The sequence below is a fragment of the Chiloscyllium plagiosum genome, unplaced genomic scaffold (assembly GCF_037043375.1).
Source record: "Chiloscyllium plagiosum isolate Xiang-an unplaced genomic scaffold, Cpla_swu_hap1 HiC_scaffold_6, whole genome shotgun sequence".
NCBI classification, from domain to species: Eukaryota; Metazoa; Chordata; class Chondrichthyes; order Orectolobiformes; family Hemiscylliidae; genus Chiloscyllium; species Chiloscyllium plagiosum.
Window position 1 is genome coordinate 77,093,660 of NW_028270144.1, and position 19,445 is coordinate 77,113,104.

A 19,445-nucleotide genomic window follows, 5' to 3' on the forward strand; every position below is an offset into this window, starting at 1 on the left:
GGAGCTGAGGTCCTGAAAAGATCAGCCATGATCTTATTGAATGGCAGAGTGGGCTCAAAGGACCAGATAGCCTACTCCTGCACCTAGTTCTTATGTTCTTATATTGTGTAGGCTTTTCTATAATGTGGTTTGGAAGGAAGTTCCAGGACATTGACAATAGTAAAGAAACAGCAATGTAATTCCAAGTTAAGATGCTGTGTTGTTTGGTGGGGGAGTTGAAGGCAGTGGTGGTATCCAGCATCTGCTGCCCTTATTCATCTGGATGGTAAGGTTTGCAGGTTTCTCCAGGTTATGGTAGGCAGATCAATGGAGTGAGGAAGATCTGTCATGTAGGGTTAAACTACAAAGATCTTTCAAAGAGCTGCCATAGGGGTAATAGGCAGAATGACCTCCTCTGTGCTGTAGTATAGTTTGCTTCCATAGAGGTTTATTCCTTACAGTATGCTCCAAATTATAACTAAGTTGATATTGTTAGAGTGAGGACTATTGCATTTTTTCCTCATGTATTGCTGTTGTGCTGTCTCCCATCTGGATAGTAAATGACTTACAATGTTATTTTGACATGTTAAGCCATTGCATCCCTGGCAACTTGTTGCACTGATTAAACTACCAATTTCCATAAATCATGAAAGATAAATTCATTTGTGTGGGTTCCAGGCACAATATGCATTTTTAGAAAGAAAGCTGTTGCTCAAGATCTCATTGCACTTCTTGGAAAAAATTACATTGTTTATTTACCTAAACATACCAACTATGTTAAAGCACAGCACTGAAATCAGTAGTTTTTTCCAGGGTCTGTGAAACCTAAAACTTTTGGATAGAACTAAGATTTCTTTTAGCCCTAAAGGAAAAAGTGAAATTGTTTGATGTCTGGAGAACCTTAAAGATACATTATAAAGACACTCTGCCAAGTTGGGAAGCTGTAATTAAAAGGAATTTCTTTGATGTGGTGGAAGCAATGTCGACAAAATTTAACAAACAGGTAACTGAAATACTCTAGGTTTGATTTTTTTTAAATCAAGAAATTTGGAAAGCCCATCAAGTTTTTTATTTAAAGGATGTGGACTTGTTTTTGCTAAATTAAAATGTGAAATACTTAACAGTCCACTTGAAGTACAATTCTTGCATCGGTGTTTTACAAAACCAGCTGTATTACTTTTAGCAGTATTTGTTATAAAAATTTTAGCCACAATGTATAATTTTAACCGCATAAGTATGATAGTATAACCTATTCTTTGCAAGTCTGTCTTTTGAACTTAATAATTGAGGAAATGCATGAAGCACAATCACACATGAAAGAAATTGGTTTGTCAACATTATTTTTGATTATTAATTACAGACATGACTAAGTATTCAAAGATTCTTTACCTCTTTAAAGTGTGTATAATTATCTGTTAGATGTCTTCTTGAAATGAACCACAAATTTCAAGTAGAACTGTTTTCTTAAAAGAGAGCCCTCAGCGCTTTTACAATGTCATAGGAAGTGTGGCTTTGGTCAAATGCTCTAATGCAAGCCTCTGCCTCATTATCAGACTAAATGTATACACCCCCTAGACTTTAATCATATTCTAGTCTGCAAATTTATGCACAAAGGTACTTGCTTGCAAGTCTGGAATGTGTGTTAGTGTTTGAAGATGAGGAGATTGATGGTTTTGCAAACTGAGAGTTGGTTGTGATTGTTCAAGCTGTTTGCAGGGGCATGCCTTTTTCTATTCAACCACAGACTTGTTGCCTCTGGAAATAAATGGTAAGACATCTGAAATTGTAATGATGAACTGAAATGTGTAGACATGGAGTATCTTCACACTGTGATTGAGGAGATCAAAAATCTACTCCATACAGGGAAAGTAATGTCTAGGAACTAGATCAACATAGGCATCACTATAATCAATAATAAACTAGAGAAACCATTTTGTATAATTATCCTTTTAATGCTACTGTGCAGGGTTAGCTTTTAAATTAGAGGCTGAGATTCTCCTGCAGGTCTGAAGGTGGAAGTGTTTCTTAAAGAGAAACTCAAAGCATATCATGTTCAGAAAGCCCACCAAATCTTCTGGAAATCAGGTAACTGATTGAGTGAAAGTGGGCTTTCTGCTGGAATTATGACCCCTGAGTTTGACATCCTGCTCACCAGGAGGCCAACATCTGACCAACTTTGCAGTGCGACTGATATACCCTCCCCTCCCTGAGCCCCATCGGCCTGTCTGAGTTTGGGGTTTGCAGGGAAAGGGGGACGGGTGAGTCAAAAATGAGTTCGGGGTGGCTCTCAGATAATGATTGACTGATTTTGTTTTGAGTTCCTTGTTTCCCATTTATCCCTGCTGACCATTGATTCCTATGCCTAACAAGTCTTTCCCCCCTCTTCCCCCCCCACCCCATCCCAATCTTGTCATGACTATAAATACCACTTTTTCCTGGATATCCGTTCTGATGAAGAGTCATGGAGATGTACAGCATGGAAACAGACCCTTCGGTCCAACCCGTCCATGCTGAACAGATATCCCAACCCAATCTAGTCCCACCTGCCAGCACCCGGCCCCATATCCCACCAAACCCTTCCTATTCATATACCCATCCAAATGCCTCTTAAATATTGCAATTGTACCAGCCTCCATCACTTCCTCTGGTAGCTCATCCCATACCCGTACCACCCTCTGTGTGAAAATGTTTCCCCTTAGGTCTCTTTTATGTCTTTCCCCTCTCACGATAAGCCTATGCCCTCTAGTTCTGGACTCCCCGACCCCAGGGAAAAGACTTTGTCTATTTATCCTATCCACGCCCCTCATTTTGTAAACCTCTATAAGGTCACCCCTGACGTTCCAGGGAAAACAGCCCCAGCCTGTTCAGCCTCTCCCTATAGCTCAAATCCTCCAACCCTGGCAACATCCTTGTAGATCTTTTCTGAATCATTTCAAGTTTCACAACGTCTTTCCGATAGGAAGGAGACCAGAATTGCACGCAGTATTCCCACAGTGGCCTAACCAATGTCCTGTACAGTTGCAAACTGACCTCCCAATCCTGTAGTCAATACTTTGACCAATAAAGGAAAGCAAATCAAACGCCTTCTTCCTTAACTTTGCTTTCTTCCCACTGATGCTGCCAGACCTGCTGAGTTTTTCCAGCCATTTCTGTTTGATTGTTTACTTCAATGTTCAATTCCCCTCATTATGAGGAATAGCATTCCATTAGCCGCCTTGATTATGTGATGTACCTGTATACTAACTTTTCGTGAGTCTTGCACCAAAATGCCTATATCCCTTTGCTGTTTGGAATGGTCATGTTTACCATTCCTAAAAATGTATGAGAATTAGTTGCAAAATAATACCATATGTGATTGCTGATGGCATAAAGTACAATATGATTTCTTGGATGTCATTGATTCAACGTAGGATTCTCTTGATTTGTCTCCCACTCTTGCTGCCTTACTATTTAGAATAATAAATATAAAATTTCTATGATGGTTTCATCAATCTTCTGACATAACCTCAGCAAGTAAAATTTAAATTCTTGTAAAATGGAAAGAAATCAGCACGAGTCCTATTGCAATTTTATTCCTGAGAATTCTACTATCTAGCAGAGTGCAACTTGGTTCAATGTGCCACTCAACTTAATTTCATTAACCCTCCTTTGCAGACCTTCTTTAATTTTGATTTTTAAAATTATTTTCCCTATATTCTCTGCTTAAACATTTTTTCAGAAATGGAAGTGAAACACTTTATATGTATGAAAACACACAAAAAATGTCAATTCTTTACAGATTTTTACTTTTAAGTATATCTTTCCTGTGTATTCTTGTATTATCCACATTTCTTTTTGTTTGGAAGAATTATAAGGTTTGAACCCACTTGAAATTAATACTTAATATGTGTTCCCATCCAAAGCTGATTGAAGTTAATTTGAAGCATATTTTCAGACAAAGTGACAATGTCGGAAAGTGTAGCACTTGAAAAAGCACAGCAGGTCAGGCAGCATCCGAGGAGCAGAAGAATCGACATTACAGGCATAACTCCTTCACTGGGAATATGGAGGGGGAAAGGGGCTGAGAGATAAATGGGGGGCGGGGGGGGGGGGGTGATGGTGGGGCTGGGGGCAAAGTATTGGGAAGGCAATAGGTGGATGCAGGTAGGTGATTGTGATAGGTCGGTGGGGAGGGTGTTGGGGATAGGTGGGAAGGAAGATGGACAAGTAGGTCAGGTCAAGAGGGCAGTGATGAGCTGAAGGGTTGGATCTGGAATGAGGTGGGTGGAGGGGAGATTTAGAAATGGGTGATCTCAATGTTGATGCCGTGTGGTCGTAGGGTCCCGAGGCAGAAGATGAGGTGGGTGGCTTTGATTGGGCAGTGGAGGAGGCCCATGATAGGGTGTGGAGGGAATATATTCTTGGTGGTGGGGTCTGACTGTTGGTGGCGAAAATGGTGGAGGATAATGCGCTGTATCCAGAGATTCGTGGGGTGGAATATGAGGACCAGGGAGGTTCTATCCTTGTTGTGATTGGGGGTATGGGGCTCGAGGGCAGAGGTATGGGAAATGAAGGAGATTTAATGATTAGATTAGATTCCCTACAGTGTGGAAACAGGCCCTTCAGCCCAACCAGTCCACACTGACCCTCTGAAGAGGAACCAACCCAGACCCATTTCCCTCTGACTAATGCAGCTAACATTATGGGTAATTTAACATGGCCAATTCACCTGACCTGCACATCTTTGGACTGTGGGAGGAAACCGGATCACCCAGAGGAAACCCATGCAGACACAGGAAAGACGTGCAAACTCCACACAGACAGTCGCCTGAGACTGGAATCGAACCTGGGACCCTGGTGCTGTGAGGCAGCAGTGCTAACCACTAAGCCACTGTGCTGCCCTGAATGGAGGACATTGTTGATCATGTGGGAGGGGAAATTGCTGTTCTTGAAAATAGGAGGAGATCTGGGAAGTCCTGGAATGGAATTGCTCCTCCTAGGAGCAGATATGTGACAAAGATGGTGGATATATGGCAAAGACAGGATTATTGGAGTAAGGGATCATGTCTTTACAGGAGGGGGAATGGGGTGGAGGTGGAAGGAGGTGTGGTCAAGGTTACGGTGAGAGTCGGTGGGTTTGAAATAGATGTCCAGGTTGGGTCAGTTGCAACAGTCAGAGACGGAAAGATCCACAAATAGGAGGAAGGTGTCAGAGATGGTCCATGTGAACTTCAGGACAGGTAGAAGGTGTTGGTGAAGTCTATGGCTCTCATACAGTCATCAGTGTAGCAGAGGAAAAGGTGGGGGATGCTGCCAGTGTAGCTACAGAAGAGGGACTGTTCCATGTATCCTACGAAGGGGCAGGCATCGCTGGGCCCCATGCAAGTGTCCATGGCTATCCAGCTTGCTTGTAGAAAGCGGGAGGAGTCGCGGGACCATCTCTGACACTTCACTCCCCCTCCTGGACCTCTTCGTCTCCAGCGACTGACTCAGCACGGACATCTATTTCAAACTCACTCCAGGACTTCCCAGATGTCGTCCTATTTCAAGTACTGTAATTTTCCCTCCGATGTGATCACCAATACCCTCCATTACATTTCCTCCAATTCCTGCACCTCCACCCTCAAACCCCAAACCCCTAACCACAACCAGGATAGAACCCCCCGCTTCTTACACTCCATCCCAACAGTCTCTGGATCCAGTGCATTATCCTCTGCTATTTTCGCCACTTACAGTCAGACCCCACCACTAAAAATATATTTCCCTCCCCACCTCTATCTGCGTTCTGCAGAGACCATTCCCTCCGTGACTCCCTTGTTAGGTTCACACCACCCACCAACCCACCCTACATACTGGCACCTTCCCTCACTGCCACACCAGATGCTAAACCTGTGCTCACACCTCCCCACTCACCTCCACTCAAGGCCCTAAAGGATTATTTCAAATCTGGCAGAGATTTTCCTGCACATCTTCCCACTTCACTTACTGTATCCTTTGCTCTTGATGTGGTCTCCTCTACATTGGGGAAATGGAGGCCAATTTGTGGAGCGGTTCAGGGAACATCTCTGGGACACATGCACCAAACATCCCCACCGTCCTGTGGCCCACCTCCCCCTCCCACAAGGACATGCAAGTCCTGGCCTCCTCATTCACCAAATCAAAGGCACCTGTCAACTGGAGGAAGAACACCGCATCTTTCACCTCTGGACCCTACTACCACCAGGCATCAAGTTCGACTTCACCAGTTTCAAAATCTCCCCTCCCCCCACCTCATCCCAGATCCAAACTTCCAACTCGGCACCACCCTCTTGACCTGTCCTAGTTGCCCATCTTCCTACCCACCTCTCTGCTCCACCCTCCCCACTTACCTATCACAATCACCTCCTACTAGCATTCACCTATCGCCATTCCAGCCACCTTTGTCCCCCTCCCCTCCCTCCCCCATCCCAGATCCACCTGCGCATTAATCTCTCGGCCCACTTTACCCCCTCTACATTCCTAGTGAAGGGTTTATGCCCAAAATGTTAACTCTCCTGCTCCTTGGATGCTGCCAGACCAGCTGTGCTTTTTCCAGCGACACACTTTTCAACTCTGACTCATCAGCATCTGCAGTCCTCACTTTCTCCTACTGTGGAAAATGGCCATCCTCTGACAGTTCACCCAAAACTCCTATTATTTATGAGTGAGATTTAACTGTGACTATTAACAGTAGACTCTTTGACTATGCAATATATTGCAGTAGTCCTCATATGATTGTCCACACACCATTACTTCCAATTAAATTGCTGAACAATGTTCACAAACGGGATCCTAACCAATTTTCCCACCCTAACCTAGAGATACTGACATCAGTTATTGTGCCTTTACTGTACACCAGACAGTGACTGGTGATATTCTAGATGTATCGGGAGAGATCAGATGAAGTTTTATGGAATTTGCTTGACTGTAATAAAAGGTTTAATTTCATTGAGAAGGAAACAACACTGATTAAAAATTCAACTTTGACAAGGTTACAAAACTGGAGGCAGAAGACTGGTCACCTATTATACGCATTTTTCAATTTTCTCTCCATCGACTCTGTTTCCTCTAAATCATTCCTTCCAAAGTCTTCATAGGATCAGTCTGCCCAGTTTCAACTGGACTAGTCACATACATTGCTACTTATTCATGATAACATCCAACTTCATATTAACAGTACACTCCCTTGTCCAAGTGTTAAAGTTGTGGACCATGAGGGAAGAAGCATCACACTGAAAATTTTTCTAAAGCAAATTGCTTTTAATGGGGAAGGTAATCTGTGCAGTTAGGCTGGCAAATCATTCTTGACACACGCATTAATTAAACCGTGACAGTGATGAGTTCAAAGGAGTAAACATTGTTTCATTCCATTTTGATAAAAACTGAAAAAAAATACCTTTAGGTGTTTTGCTGTTGAGAAATCAAAAATCATAGCCTTCAGGAATTTTACATTGTAGATCGTCCAAGGGATTAACAGGAACAAATCTGCAAAATGTTTAATATTACATTAATGTAAAATGGTATCTTTCTGAATAAAACCTCTTAAAATGCATTCTATAGCCATATTAAAGGCAGGATTCAAATAACTGGCAGTGATTAAGTTATAAATATCACTGTTGTGTTTCTATTGAATGATAACTTCTTAATTGTTTAACGAGCTGGAATGCATTAACACCCAAGATATTACCAAAACTGTGTTTATTTAATTGTGGTTTGTCACCTCATTCTGACTAACAGCAGAATTTTAAAAATGACAGACATAGTCACTCTTTCATGGACTGAACAGACAATTTGGAACTCTAGGATTATTATCAATGTCTTGGAAATACAATCTGGAATTCTGTCACTGATTAATTTTGATTGAGAAAGTCTACTTAAAGTTTATTTTACAAAGAGCTCTAAGATTTGTTTTTTTAATGGATTACATATCCTGTGACTTTCCCTATCACTCTATGAAAGCAACTCTAGCAATTAAATACAAACTTGATTAATACAAATGAGCAAAAAAATACACAAGTACTCAAAATCCTACTTCCAAAATAAAAGCCTAACTTCTATTGTCAGCAGTTTGGCTTCCTCATGATCTGGTTGTGGCCAGCAGGTATGGTTTGAATATTTAACTTTCTCTGCATACATCAGTATATTGAACTTTGGTCAGGTGAACAGTTCTACCTTGGGGACACATTTGAAAGATCTCGTTCTCATATTTCTCTCCTAAAATCAGCCTCCTCTCATGAAGTGACATTAAAGAAATTACAGAAATGCTTTTGATCCCAAATGTTCTCACTCACAGCTAACTGGGATTTGTGCTGCATTGGGGATCAATTAGAAATAATATATGCAGGAAAAAGGCCAGGAAAGTTTTCTTTTTCTAAAACACAGAGAACATACAGATCATCTCCTCCTCCTCACCAAAGTACAGTACTAAAAATGCCTACAGGGAGATGTGTTGGCAGTTTTGCAACTTCATTTCTGTGATTTTGTTAGTTTTATTAGTTAGCCTGGACTACTCCTTTGTTGAAAGCTGTACAGTTCCTTTAATTAATTGCAATTCACTAACTATAAATTCTACTTGAAGGATGATGAAGTAAATGTGACATAAAATGCTTTGCCTTAGACTTGCATAATTAAGTTTGTTAGTAGGAAGAAAATAGCAATAAACCAGCATATTAACCACTTCCTCATAAATGTGTATCTGGCATATTTGTTAAAATTAAATTTTCAAATTCTGAGAGAACATTAACATTTAGCACTTGATGTGAAATTCTGAAATGTAAACAGTTTAGGATATCTAACTACAGAGTTTTAAAATAGCGTGGGAATTTGTATTCAGTTTCCTGGTTCATTTCAATCTGGATTCAAGATAAATGTTATAAATGCTAACAATCATGATACAGGTTATAATAAAAGTAGATATGGAGTCAGCAGTCCTATAATTTCATTTGTAATACCATGTGGAATAAATGTGAATTTACTCAAGTTACAGTGACTTATTAATTGGGTTGTAGAAATGCTCTTCTGCTTTCTATTATCCTTCTGGAAATGGTTACACTTGGATGCTGCATCTCCAAATAAAGACAGTAGTTAATAATCTGTTACATATGAAGGAAAAAAAGTGTGACTGGTACATTGTTCAACAGTAATTGACATAAATTTGGTCCTGCTTCATGACTTGCAGTGAACATCATGTCTTGGATACTTTTTTCAAATTCCTCAGCTTCTCCTATGACTTAATAGTTGCAAGACTTGCAAAGAATTTTTGATTCGGTAACTCTGATACTCTCTCTTGATGGTTTAGAACTTAAATACATCTGTAAGCGGGATATGGTGTTGAAGCTCTTTGTCTTGTACTCATCAGGACAGATGCAAGAACGTCAAATTTCAAAGGAAGCAACAATGTATACTGCATGAGAAGCATGCACTATAAATTGTTGTTCCCTTTGAAATTTGGTTTTCTTGTATCTGTCCTGATGAGTGCAATTCAACAGCATGTCTCTTTTTTTTTAAATCAGAAATCAATTTAAATCAATTGTATTCTTTACATTCAGAACAACTGACAGTTTTTTTCCTTAAGATGGTAATCTTTAGTCCAAATTTTTTTCCTACTTCTAATTCCTTTGGTTCACTATAGTTCAGCCTAGATCCCTGACTTTTGTCTAAGTCACTATCAAACAGCCATTGAGAGTCATATGAGTGAAAACAATCCCTTTTGTTTCTTACTCATCCCCTGTTCAAAACAGAATAACTTTATTTGTAATTAATATCTCCCAAAGTGATATGGCTGAAATTGAAAACTTATTGGAATAAAGAATAAAATTCCCATCATCATGATTCATACAAGTTAGATTTTGGGTCCATTTTAAAAATTTAATTATGGTAGGATCTCTTGAAATCAAGACATAATAATTGGGAAAGAAATTACACTGGGCAATTAAAAAGAAATACCATTCATAAACTGAACATCATTAGCATATCCATTTTACTGTTTTTCATAAACAGTTTAATAATTTTTAAAATATGAAAATCTTGAATGAGAAGCTTCTTATCTTTGGCAGTATTCTTGTTTAACATACCCTTCCATTATTCTTAGTTGACCCCTCTGCCCCCCACATTTTCTTGGCCTTCAGGTTACTGTTTCAGTTATGTCAGCTGGATAATCTTTTCATTTACACCAGGTAGAACAAAAGCAATATTTCTGCCTCTGCAGCAGTCCAGTGAGTCTCTTCACCAAGGTATTCATAATTAATAGTAAAGTAGGAGTTGTATTTATATCTCAGTGAGATGCTTTGAGGTGGGAAACTCAAATCTATTTTCTGATGGATTTCAAACTTGAGGTCAAATCAATTTACTACAAACAAAAGTTGTCCACTGTTTATTTGAAATAACTACATCGTCCTTGCAAGCAGTACCCTTTTAATTTAACACTTTTTGGTGAGGTTTTTTATGCTCACAATTATCTTAAGCAAACAACTGTCAGTTAAGAACTTGTGTTGGATTTTGCAGAGCATTATGAATTTAGAAATATATTGTAGGTATTTAAATGTGCGATTACATAGAATATTGGGATAGTAGAATTTCCTGTTCCTTGGATGCTGCCTGACCTGCTGCGCTTTTCCAACACATTTTCAGCTCTGATCTCCAGCATCTGCAGCCCTTACTTTCTCCCCATAGTAAAATTTTAAGTTGGTATGTAAATAGTTAAGTGCATTTTCTCTACGGTTAAGCTAGATTATTTTTAAAACTGTAACAAAATAAAACTACATATAAATTGTGAAACTCTGTTAAAACTGTTCTTGTACAACACTTTTTCTTATTCAAGCAAACACAATAAGCCTGCCTCGTTAAATATTCTTAAATTGTTGGAGAATAAGCAATACAATAATGCTGAAACAGCTGCCAGTTTAACACAACTTGCATTTTTGAAGTGACCTCCAATTCTCACCGCCTGAACACGCTTATAATAATTGGATACTGAGACTGGACATGCACCTATTTGGAACTCATTCCGTGCAAAGCCAGGGGACAGGAGAAACTTACCTGAAACAATAATAACTTCAGGACGGCGGCAAAAACCCTTCTTCCTTCAATAGCACTGAGCAACACAGATAAACCTGAAGTAAATGTTGAGCTGTTGAGAATAATGTGTGCAGCCTCTTTCCCCGGGTAATTGTCACTTTTGCTGAACCATCTTTGTGCTCCGGTCGAATTTCAGCTTCTCTCCCTGAATCTTCAAGTTTGAGTGAATTCACCCCACCTCCTTCTCCTGACGTAAGGTGCAACATCTGGAGGCTCGGCTTCTAACAGCTGGAGAGTGGCGACTAACCTGCGCCCTCTGTAGGGTCGGGGCTAATACTTCAGCACTTTCACTGAAATAAGACAATGTAAGAATTCTGAGTGTTATGTATCCCCAGCCAAGAGTATGAGGAGAGAAAAATACGAGATTCATTGTGTGCCATTGACTAAAAAGAAATTTGGAGCGTGGATCAAAGTAATTATTTACTCCAGTTTTTCTCTAGCTTTGTTCTGCCATTGCGTGCTCTTGAAGTGAATTGGTAATGGTGTTCTAACCCTCTGTGTTAGAATGGTATGAGTTCAAATTCCACCTACCTTGGATAGGTAACATGCCTGTACAGGCTGATTTTAATAAAACAAAATCTAGTTCTTTTTACTGTTGGCCTCTTCTTTGTTGTATTTTGTAGCTTCCGTTGATTCTCTCACCGTGCCTCCCACATCCTTTATCAATATATTTGTGTCTCATTGTCAACAATGCTTTCACACTGATTGTTTCTGTAACAATTCCTTCCTTTTCTTGGAGGGATGTGATAGCAAGATGGCTTAACCAATAACACCCCTGAGGGAATGTTAAAAGTGCTTTCCCCTTTCCCTACTACAAGTCTGCCTCTATCTTTACCCTCCTGAACTGATCTTTATTAGCCTCATTTGGAAGAGTATCTTTTTCCTCACTGTTTCAGAGGGTCTCGCACCACTCTCATCCCTATAGTACCCCTACCTCTCAGTCTTCGCCTCTCAACTAGGTTTCCCTCCCTCTCTATTTCCATCTCCCTCATACACTCTCATTTACAATGGAATTTCTATGAAGTTATAAGTTAACTTGTGTGTCCTTCTGTTTGGTGGTTGTTTCTACTCTCCTGCTTTGTTCATTTGTTTGGTCTTCTTCTGTCTGACTTTGTTGTTTGCCTTCCACATTGCGTGGTTGAAAAGATGGGGATCTGGTTCATAAGTGGCTAAAAATATGAGCAAAACATCACATGAGACATTTTGACTCAACCTTTACTATCCAGGAGCAGCATTTATTAACTCATCCACATAGTCATAAAATAGCTTCGTTCTTGCTTGCATTTCAAAGGGAGGCCCACATCAGCTGTGTCTCTATTCACAGAACATCTGCCTCAGTATCACAGGTTCCAGGTTCATATCTTACTCAAGAGCAGAAAAAATTTTAAGACTGACGCTCCTGATCAGCACTGCGTGCATTGCACTATAGAAGATGCTATCTTTGGGGTTTGGTGCTAGGTGAATCACTCTTGCAAAGAGCTAGTGTGTCATAGCAGGCTAAATGGCCTCCCTCTGTGCTGTAACCATTCTATGATTCCGGAAGATTCATTATTTTCTGCAGAATTTTCAGCCTCTGACCTGGTCTTGTACTTTAGTTAATGGAGTGGTATTCAAAGGTGGCGATGTTTTCAATTGTGAAGAGAGGATGATTACATTCTACATTATTGAAGATTGTCAATGTCTGGCACTTGTGTGGTACGAATGTTTCTTGTCATTTATCAGCCAAGTCTGAATTGTCTTCAGATCTCGCTGCATGTGGACTTAATCTGTTTCAGTATCTGAGAAGTTATGAATGCATACACTAAACAAAGTGCAATCATTAGTGAACATCCCCAATTCGCACTTTAAGATGGACAGAAGGTGTTGACAAAGGAGTTAAAGACAGTTTGCCCTTGGATTTTACCTTCAGCAATTCCTGCAGTGATGTCCCTGAAACATAATTCAGTGTGCTAGGTATGACTTCAGTCAGCGAATAACTTTCTGTTATTCCATTATACAACTATCCATGGATTTCAGTTTTACTGAAACTCCTTGATGACACACCTACCAGAGCACCCAGAGGAAACCCATGCAGACACAGGAAGACTGCAAACTCCAAACACAGTCATACAAGGGTGCAATTGAACCCAGGTCCCTTGCACTGTGAAGCAGCAATGCTAACAACTGAGAATACTGCCCTATTGTCAAGAAAAGACATTCTCCTCTCCCCACTTAAATTCAGTTCTTTGCCTGTGTTTGAACTAAGGCTAAAATGAGTGCTTAGTGGTCCTACTAGAATCCAGGCTGAACACTGGAATTAGGTTGTTGCTGTATAAGTCCTGCTTGGCAGCACTGCTAATGACCTCTTCCTTCACTTTGTTGATGACTGAGAATATACTGACGAGGTTGTAATTAGCTGGGTCAGACTGTCAGAACTTTAGAATTTTACAATACAGAAGGAGGCCATTTGATCCATTGTGTCTATACCGAATTCCAAAAAAAGCTACACAGTTAGTCTCATCCTTCAGGCCTATCTCCGTGCCCTCTCAATTCATCACTTTCAAATATATACCCAGTTCTCTTTAGAAACCTCAGATGGAATCCAACTTCACCACTCTCCCATGCAGCACATTTCAAATTTGAACAATTCTCTGAATAAAAATACTTTCTCCTCATCTCACTCCTAGCTTCTTTGCTGGCAGTCTTGAAATTGTGACCCCCTAGTTACTAACGTACCAACTGGTGGAAACAAAATGTCCTTCTTACCCTGTCAAAATTGTTGATAATTTTGGATACCTCTGCTCCAAGTAGAATAAGCCCAATTTCATATAATCCCTGTGGAAGCAGACGTTTCAGCCCATACTGACCCTCTGCAAAAGTCTCAGCCAGACCCATCCCCCTATATTTCCCATGGCTAATCCACCTGGCCTGCACACTATGTTCAATTTAGCATGACCAATCCACCTAACCAGCACACCTTTGAACTGTGGGAGGAAACCCATGCAGACATGGGGAGACTGTGCAAACTCCAAACAGACAGTCATACAAGGGTGGAATTGAACCCAGGTCCCTTGCGCTGTGAGGCAGCAGTGCTAACAACTGAGCAACCAAACCATCCTAATTGCTCCAAACTTTCTTTGTATTTAAAATCTCTTATTCCTGGTATCATTCTAGTAAATCTCCTTTGCAATTTCTCCAATGCTTTAAAATCTTTCCTTAAATAAGCTACCCAGAACTGAGCACAATATTCCAAATATGGTCTGACCAATGTTTTGTAGAGGTGTAGCATCCTAGGATCCTATAAGTCTTTTTAACGACTGTTTTAACTTGCTTTCCCACCTTCCGAGAATTATGCACTTGAACCCTGAAGTCCCTCTGCTCCTGTACTCATAGAAAATCTGGAAGGACATCTAGTTGGTGCTCCTAGTTTAAGATGGATGCAAGTGATTCAACTTTTTTTTTGTATTGATATGTGGAGCCGCCTCCTCCTGTTAGTTCTTTAATTGTCCACTGCCATTCTTGACTGGATGTGGCAGGCCTGCAGAGTTTTGATCTGATGCACTGATTTTTGAGATTTTCTAGCCCTGTTATTGCTTGTTGCTTCTGCCGTTTGAGATACATGTATCATTTTCTGATGCTGCTTTTTTGGCACACTTTCCTGCACAGCTCATTAAGCCGGTGTCAATTTCTCAACTTGATATTAGAGAAGTAGACTGAGGCATACGCAGGGCTATGAGATGATGTCAGTACTTCATAGGTACTCAGTTTTGAGTCTGTAATGCGTAAATGTTTCAGAAAAGTCTTCATTGTGCTGTGCACCATTTTCACCACCTTCCTTTCAGTAAGGAAATGTAAGTTGCCTATATGTTGCAATAATGAGATTTATAAGATTATTATGTTTTAGGATTGTGGCTTAAACATTGGGTAAATTAAGAGAGGGCATGTGATCTGTTTGACAGAATGCCTGTTCGCACGTCTGGCAAGTTTGATTGTTAGAAATCAATGAAAGGCCTAGATTGTTTCCCTGAAAAGGAAGTGCTAGGTACTTACTTTTGGATGTAATGGCAGTGGCCTTTAAGATCATAATGCATAGACTCTGATTCCAAAAGTCCCAAGAAGATGATGGAAGTGTGAGGTTCCAACAGGAAGAAGAGTTATGTTCAAGGATAACAAATTAGAATTTCTACTTGAATGCAAGGTGTTTCATATTGCCATGGAGAAAAGGCGGAGGAAGCCATTTTTGAGAACAGGTTACAGACTTCCCTATTAATCCACAAATAACACAGATAGCAGTTCTGTGTGGTCAGCAGAAAGACAAGGCTATTTCGCTTTGTGTGAGTACCAAGTTCAATACAGGAGAAAAACCTTCCAGGTTCAGACACACATACAACCATCTAAGCATTCCAGGAGGTACTGACAAGGCTGAGAAAAATGAAATCTTCAGGACAGGTTTTACTACTGCTGGTGATTTAAGGAACTCTCTGAAATTTGAAGGAAGTGCTTGGAGGTGGTCACTCAAGCTTGCTTTTCAGTGAGATAGTGAGACAAATATTCTTTGAAAACTGGGAATAATTGTGGACTATTTGCTATAAGAATCGTAATTCTACAGGGAGTATGATAGGTGTTGGTTGTAAATGGGGAATGTTACTATATGTAGCTAAAGTATAAATTGCCAGCAAAATGAATTACTGCTTCATCAATGTGTTTTAATCATTCATTCCTGTAAAAATTTATATTTGTGAGATTTTGTCAAGTTTCTTTCAGTTAGTAAATAGAAATTCAAATTTCTTCTTCAAAGTTATTAGTCTCTGATAACATTGGGACAAAGAATTCTCACCCATGTGAAGGTTGTATCTTATAACTTCAATAGAATATATGACCAGAGTTTTGCATTGGGATTGTATCAAACCACACATCCAGCTCTGCCTACAGATTATTGGATCTTATCCTGGATTCTGGGCTGTCATTGGAGAAAAGTGCATGGAATTTATTAGAAAGAAAGACAGACTGGCAAGGCCTAGAGAAGAATTATGGATCAAGAGTTTATGTATTTCTGGGTCTCTCACTCTACTCTCACTGCCCCAGTGCCCCACCCCTAACTTTTGCCCTCAGTCATTCATAATTTATTTCTTAATTGTCTTCAGTTAATGTTTGACATCTTAACCTGAAATTAGTGGATCTAAAAGGCAATTGATTTCTGTGTTAAGCCAGTTTCAACAAGCTAAAGGGAATCAATTTTACGTGTCATTTAGAGCATTCTGGTTTAATGCATATTGTCCATGTTTCCTTACAGACTTTATATTCTGAGGTGAGATATATTGGCACCTGAGCCTCCTTGACATTTACACCCTGCAATAATCATTGTGCAGGATTGACAGATTAAGTTCCAATGTGTAAAATTATCTTGAAGATTCTTAATTGTACTTTTGACCTGCTACATGAACTCTGTTTATGTCTTTGTTTCCAACAGGCTATAACAGAGAGTTTTCTAGAAGAGTCACGTTCGAACTTCTAGTTCAGAAGCTGGGTCACTGGACTCAAAATGTTAACTCTGTTTTCTCTCCACAGATACTATCAGACCTGCTGGGTTTCTCCTAAAATTTCTGTCTTTGTCTATTTCCGATCTCTTGCATTTCTTTGTATCATTTTGTTGAATCGAAAAGATATCTAACAAAAAAAAATCCATATTTAACTCAGGGACTTTGGGTGCAGTAATAATATTCCCACCTTTGAGCCAGGAAGCATGGGTTCATGACTCACCTATACTAGAGGCGTTTCATAATACATCTGAATAGGTTAATTCGAGGAAAATATCCACATTTCACTCATGCATAGTTTTTTTTACAGTGTTTTCCCCCTCTCTCAATTAAGCATAGTCTCCTCATCACTAACTATACCAAGAGGCATTCACAGTGGGTCTTCAACTTACAGTCAGTTCAATAAAGATCCAGTACAAACCAGAGTGGTTTCCTGTGAGCCTGTATCAAGGTTTCAAAGTGGAGTTGATTTGGTATATTTAAGAGCTGTATGGAAGCATAGTTACTAAAAGAAGATCACTGGAGTGTTCAGAGCTGCTAAACACTGTTAATCCACGAAAACAGTTGTGTGCATCATGGATTAGCAGGGAGCAATCATAGTGAAAATTATTATGTGTGAAATCTTTTTCTATGAAAAGGAATTTTGAGATAGAAATGCAATAATGTACTTAAGTGCATTCATTGCAGGCCTCCATTTCACATTGCGTATAATAAGATAGTACAAGCTAAATTTTTCTACTCTGAGTTTGCATCAGAAGGGTGAAATAACTCCACGGAGGCCAGTATCCTGTCACCAAGTCACCCTTTACTTACTCGTGCATATTCGCCCAACTGGCTCAGAGCCAGCTCCTAGAGTCAACAGAATCCCAGTTGCGTGTGTGCAGGTGTGAGACACAGTGAGAGACACAAGGTGCACATAACTTTATTCAGTTTCCACCACCAGGAAAAAAGGAAACACTCGAGTGGCCAGTGACAAGCAGTGCCCTTCACATCAAAGGGCAATGCTGTGTGATCAAATAGTGAAGGGGAGGGCAGGGGTTAAATCAAAATAGAATTGGACAGGGAAATAATACACCCCACTCCCTGCGACACCCACCTCTCCCTGAACAACTCCAGGGTGTTGGTGGACCCCGTGTGCTCCTTCTCCAGAGACACCCGGGCTCTAACGTAATCCCAGAAGAGGGGCAGGCAGTCGGCCCTTACGACCCCCTCCACGGCCCGCTGCCTGGACCAATTTTTGGCCACTTTGGCCAGGCCCAGGAGCAGACCCACGAGGAGGTCCTCAGACCTGCCTTCCCCCCTCGGTACCGGGTGTCCAAAGATCAGGAACGTGGGACTGCAGTGCAACCAAAAGCAGAGGAGAAGGTTTTTGAGAAAATCAAAAAGAGAGTGCAAACACCTACACCCGATATACACATGGTCCACGGACTCCACAGCACCACAGCACTCCTGTTTTATTTTCTTTTTCTCAGAGTGTCAGGCCATTTGCCACTCCTGTTTATTTCTTTTTTCTAACCCCCACACTCCCGCCTAACTGCGGTAGTGCTTATTTTTTTCCCCAGCACCCATGTTGTGTGTGTGTGCAGGTGTGAGACACAGTGAGAGACACAAGGTGCACGAATCTTTATTCAATTTCCACCACCAGGAAGATAGGAAAACACCCGGGTGGCCAGTGACAAGCAGTGCCCTTCACATTAAAGGGCAGTGCTGTGTGATCAAACAGTGAAGGGGAGGGCAGGGATTAAATCAAAATAGAGTTGGAGGGGGAAATAATGCACCCCACTCCCTGCGACACCCACCTCTTCCTGAACAACTCCAGGGTGTTGGTGGACACCGTGTGCTCCTTCTCCAAGGACACCCGGGCTCTAACATAACCGCGGAAGAGGGACAGGCAGTCGGCACTAATGCCCCCTCCACGTCCCGCTGCCTGGACCTGTTTATGGCCAGTTTGGCCAGGCCCAGGAACAGACCCACGAGGAGGTCTTCAGGCCTGCCCTCCCTCCTCCGTGTCGGGTGCCCCAAGATCAGGAGCGTGGGGCTGAAGTGCAACCAAAAGCAGAGGAGGAGGTTTTTAAGCAAATCAAAAAGGGAGTGCAAACGCCCACACCCGATATACACATGGTCCACAGACTCCACAGCACCACAGCACTCCTGTTTATTTTTTTTTTCTCTCTCTTCTTTTTTTTCCTTATATTAAACCCCCACACTCCCGCCTAACTGCAGTAGTGCTTATTTTTCCCCAGCACCCATGGTGTGTGTGTGTAGGTGTGAGACACAGTGAGAGACACAAGGTGCACGAATCTTTATTCAATTTCCACCACCAGGAAGATAGGAAAACACCCGAGTGGCCAGTGACAAGCAGTGCCCTTCACACCAAAGGGCAGTGCTGTGTGATCAAACAGTGAAGGGGAGGGCAGGGATTAAATCAAAATAGAGTTGGAGGGGGAAATAATGCACTCCACTCCCTGCGGCGCCCACCTCTCCCTGAACAACTCCAGGGTGTTGGTGGACACCGTGTGCTCCTTCTCCAAGGACACCCGGGCTCTAACGTAACCGCGGAAGAGGGACAGGCAGTCGGCACTAATGCCCCCTCCACGTCCCGCTGCCTGGACCTATTGATGGTCAGTTTGGCCAGGCCTTAGGAACAACCCACGAGGAGGTCTTCAGGCCTGCCCTCCCTCCTCCGTACCGGGTGCCCCAAGATAAGGAGCGTGGGACTGAAGTGCAACCAAAAGCAGAGGAGGAGGTTTTTAAAAAAATCAAAAAGGGAGTGCAAATGCCCACACCCGATATACACATGGTCCACAGACTCCACAGCACCATAGCACTCCTGTTTATTTATTTTTTTCTTTTTTTCTTTTATTTTTTTCTTTTTTA

The 19,445-nt window shown here is 41.2% G+C and overlaps 1 protein-coding gene across 4 annotated transcripts in view; it reads right to left on the minus strand.

Moving 5' to 3' along the window:
* edar (ectodysplasin A receptor) overlaps positions 1-19,445 on the minus strand; it is a 170,759-nt gene that overhangs the window by 90,278 nt on the left and 61,036 nt on the right. For 3 of the 4 annotated variants that reach the window (XM_043692768.2, XM_087988135.1, XM_087988133.1), the window contains exons 1-2: positions 11,014-11,176; positions 7,373-7,461 (exon numbers count right to left, since the gene is read on the minus strand). In XM_043692768.2, the coding sequence (XP_043548703.1) occupies positions 7,373-7,408 (36 nt within the window). In that variant the 5' untranslated portion in view covers positions 7,409-7,461; positions 11,014-11,176. Of the gene's footprint in view, positions 1-7,372; positions 7,462-11,013; positions 11,177-19,445 lie in introns of those variants that run through there. The other variant, XM_087988134.1, reaches the window with a different exon arrangement.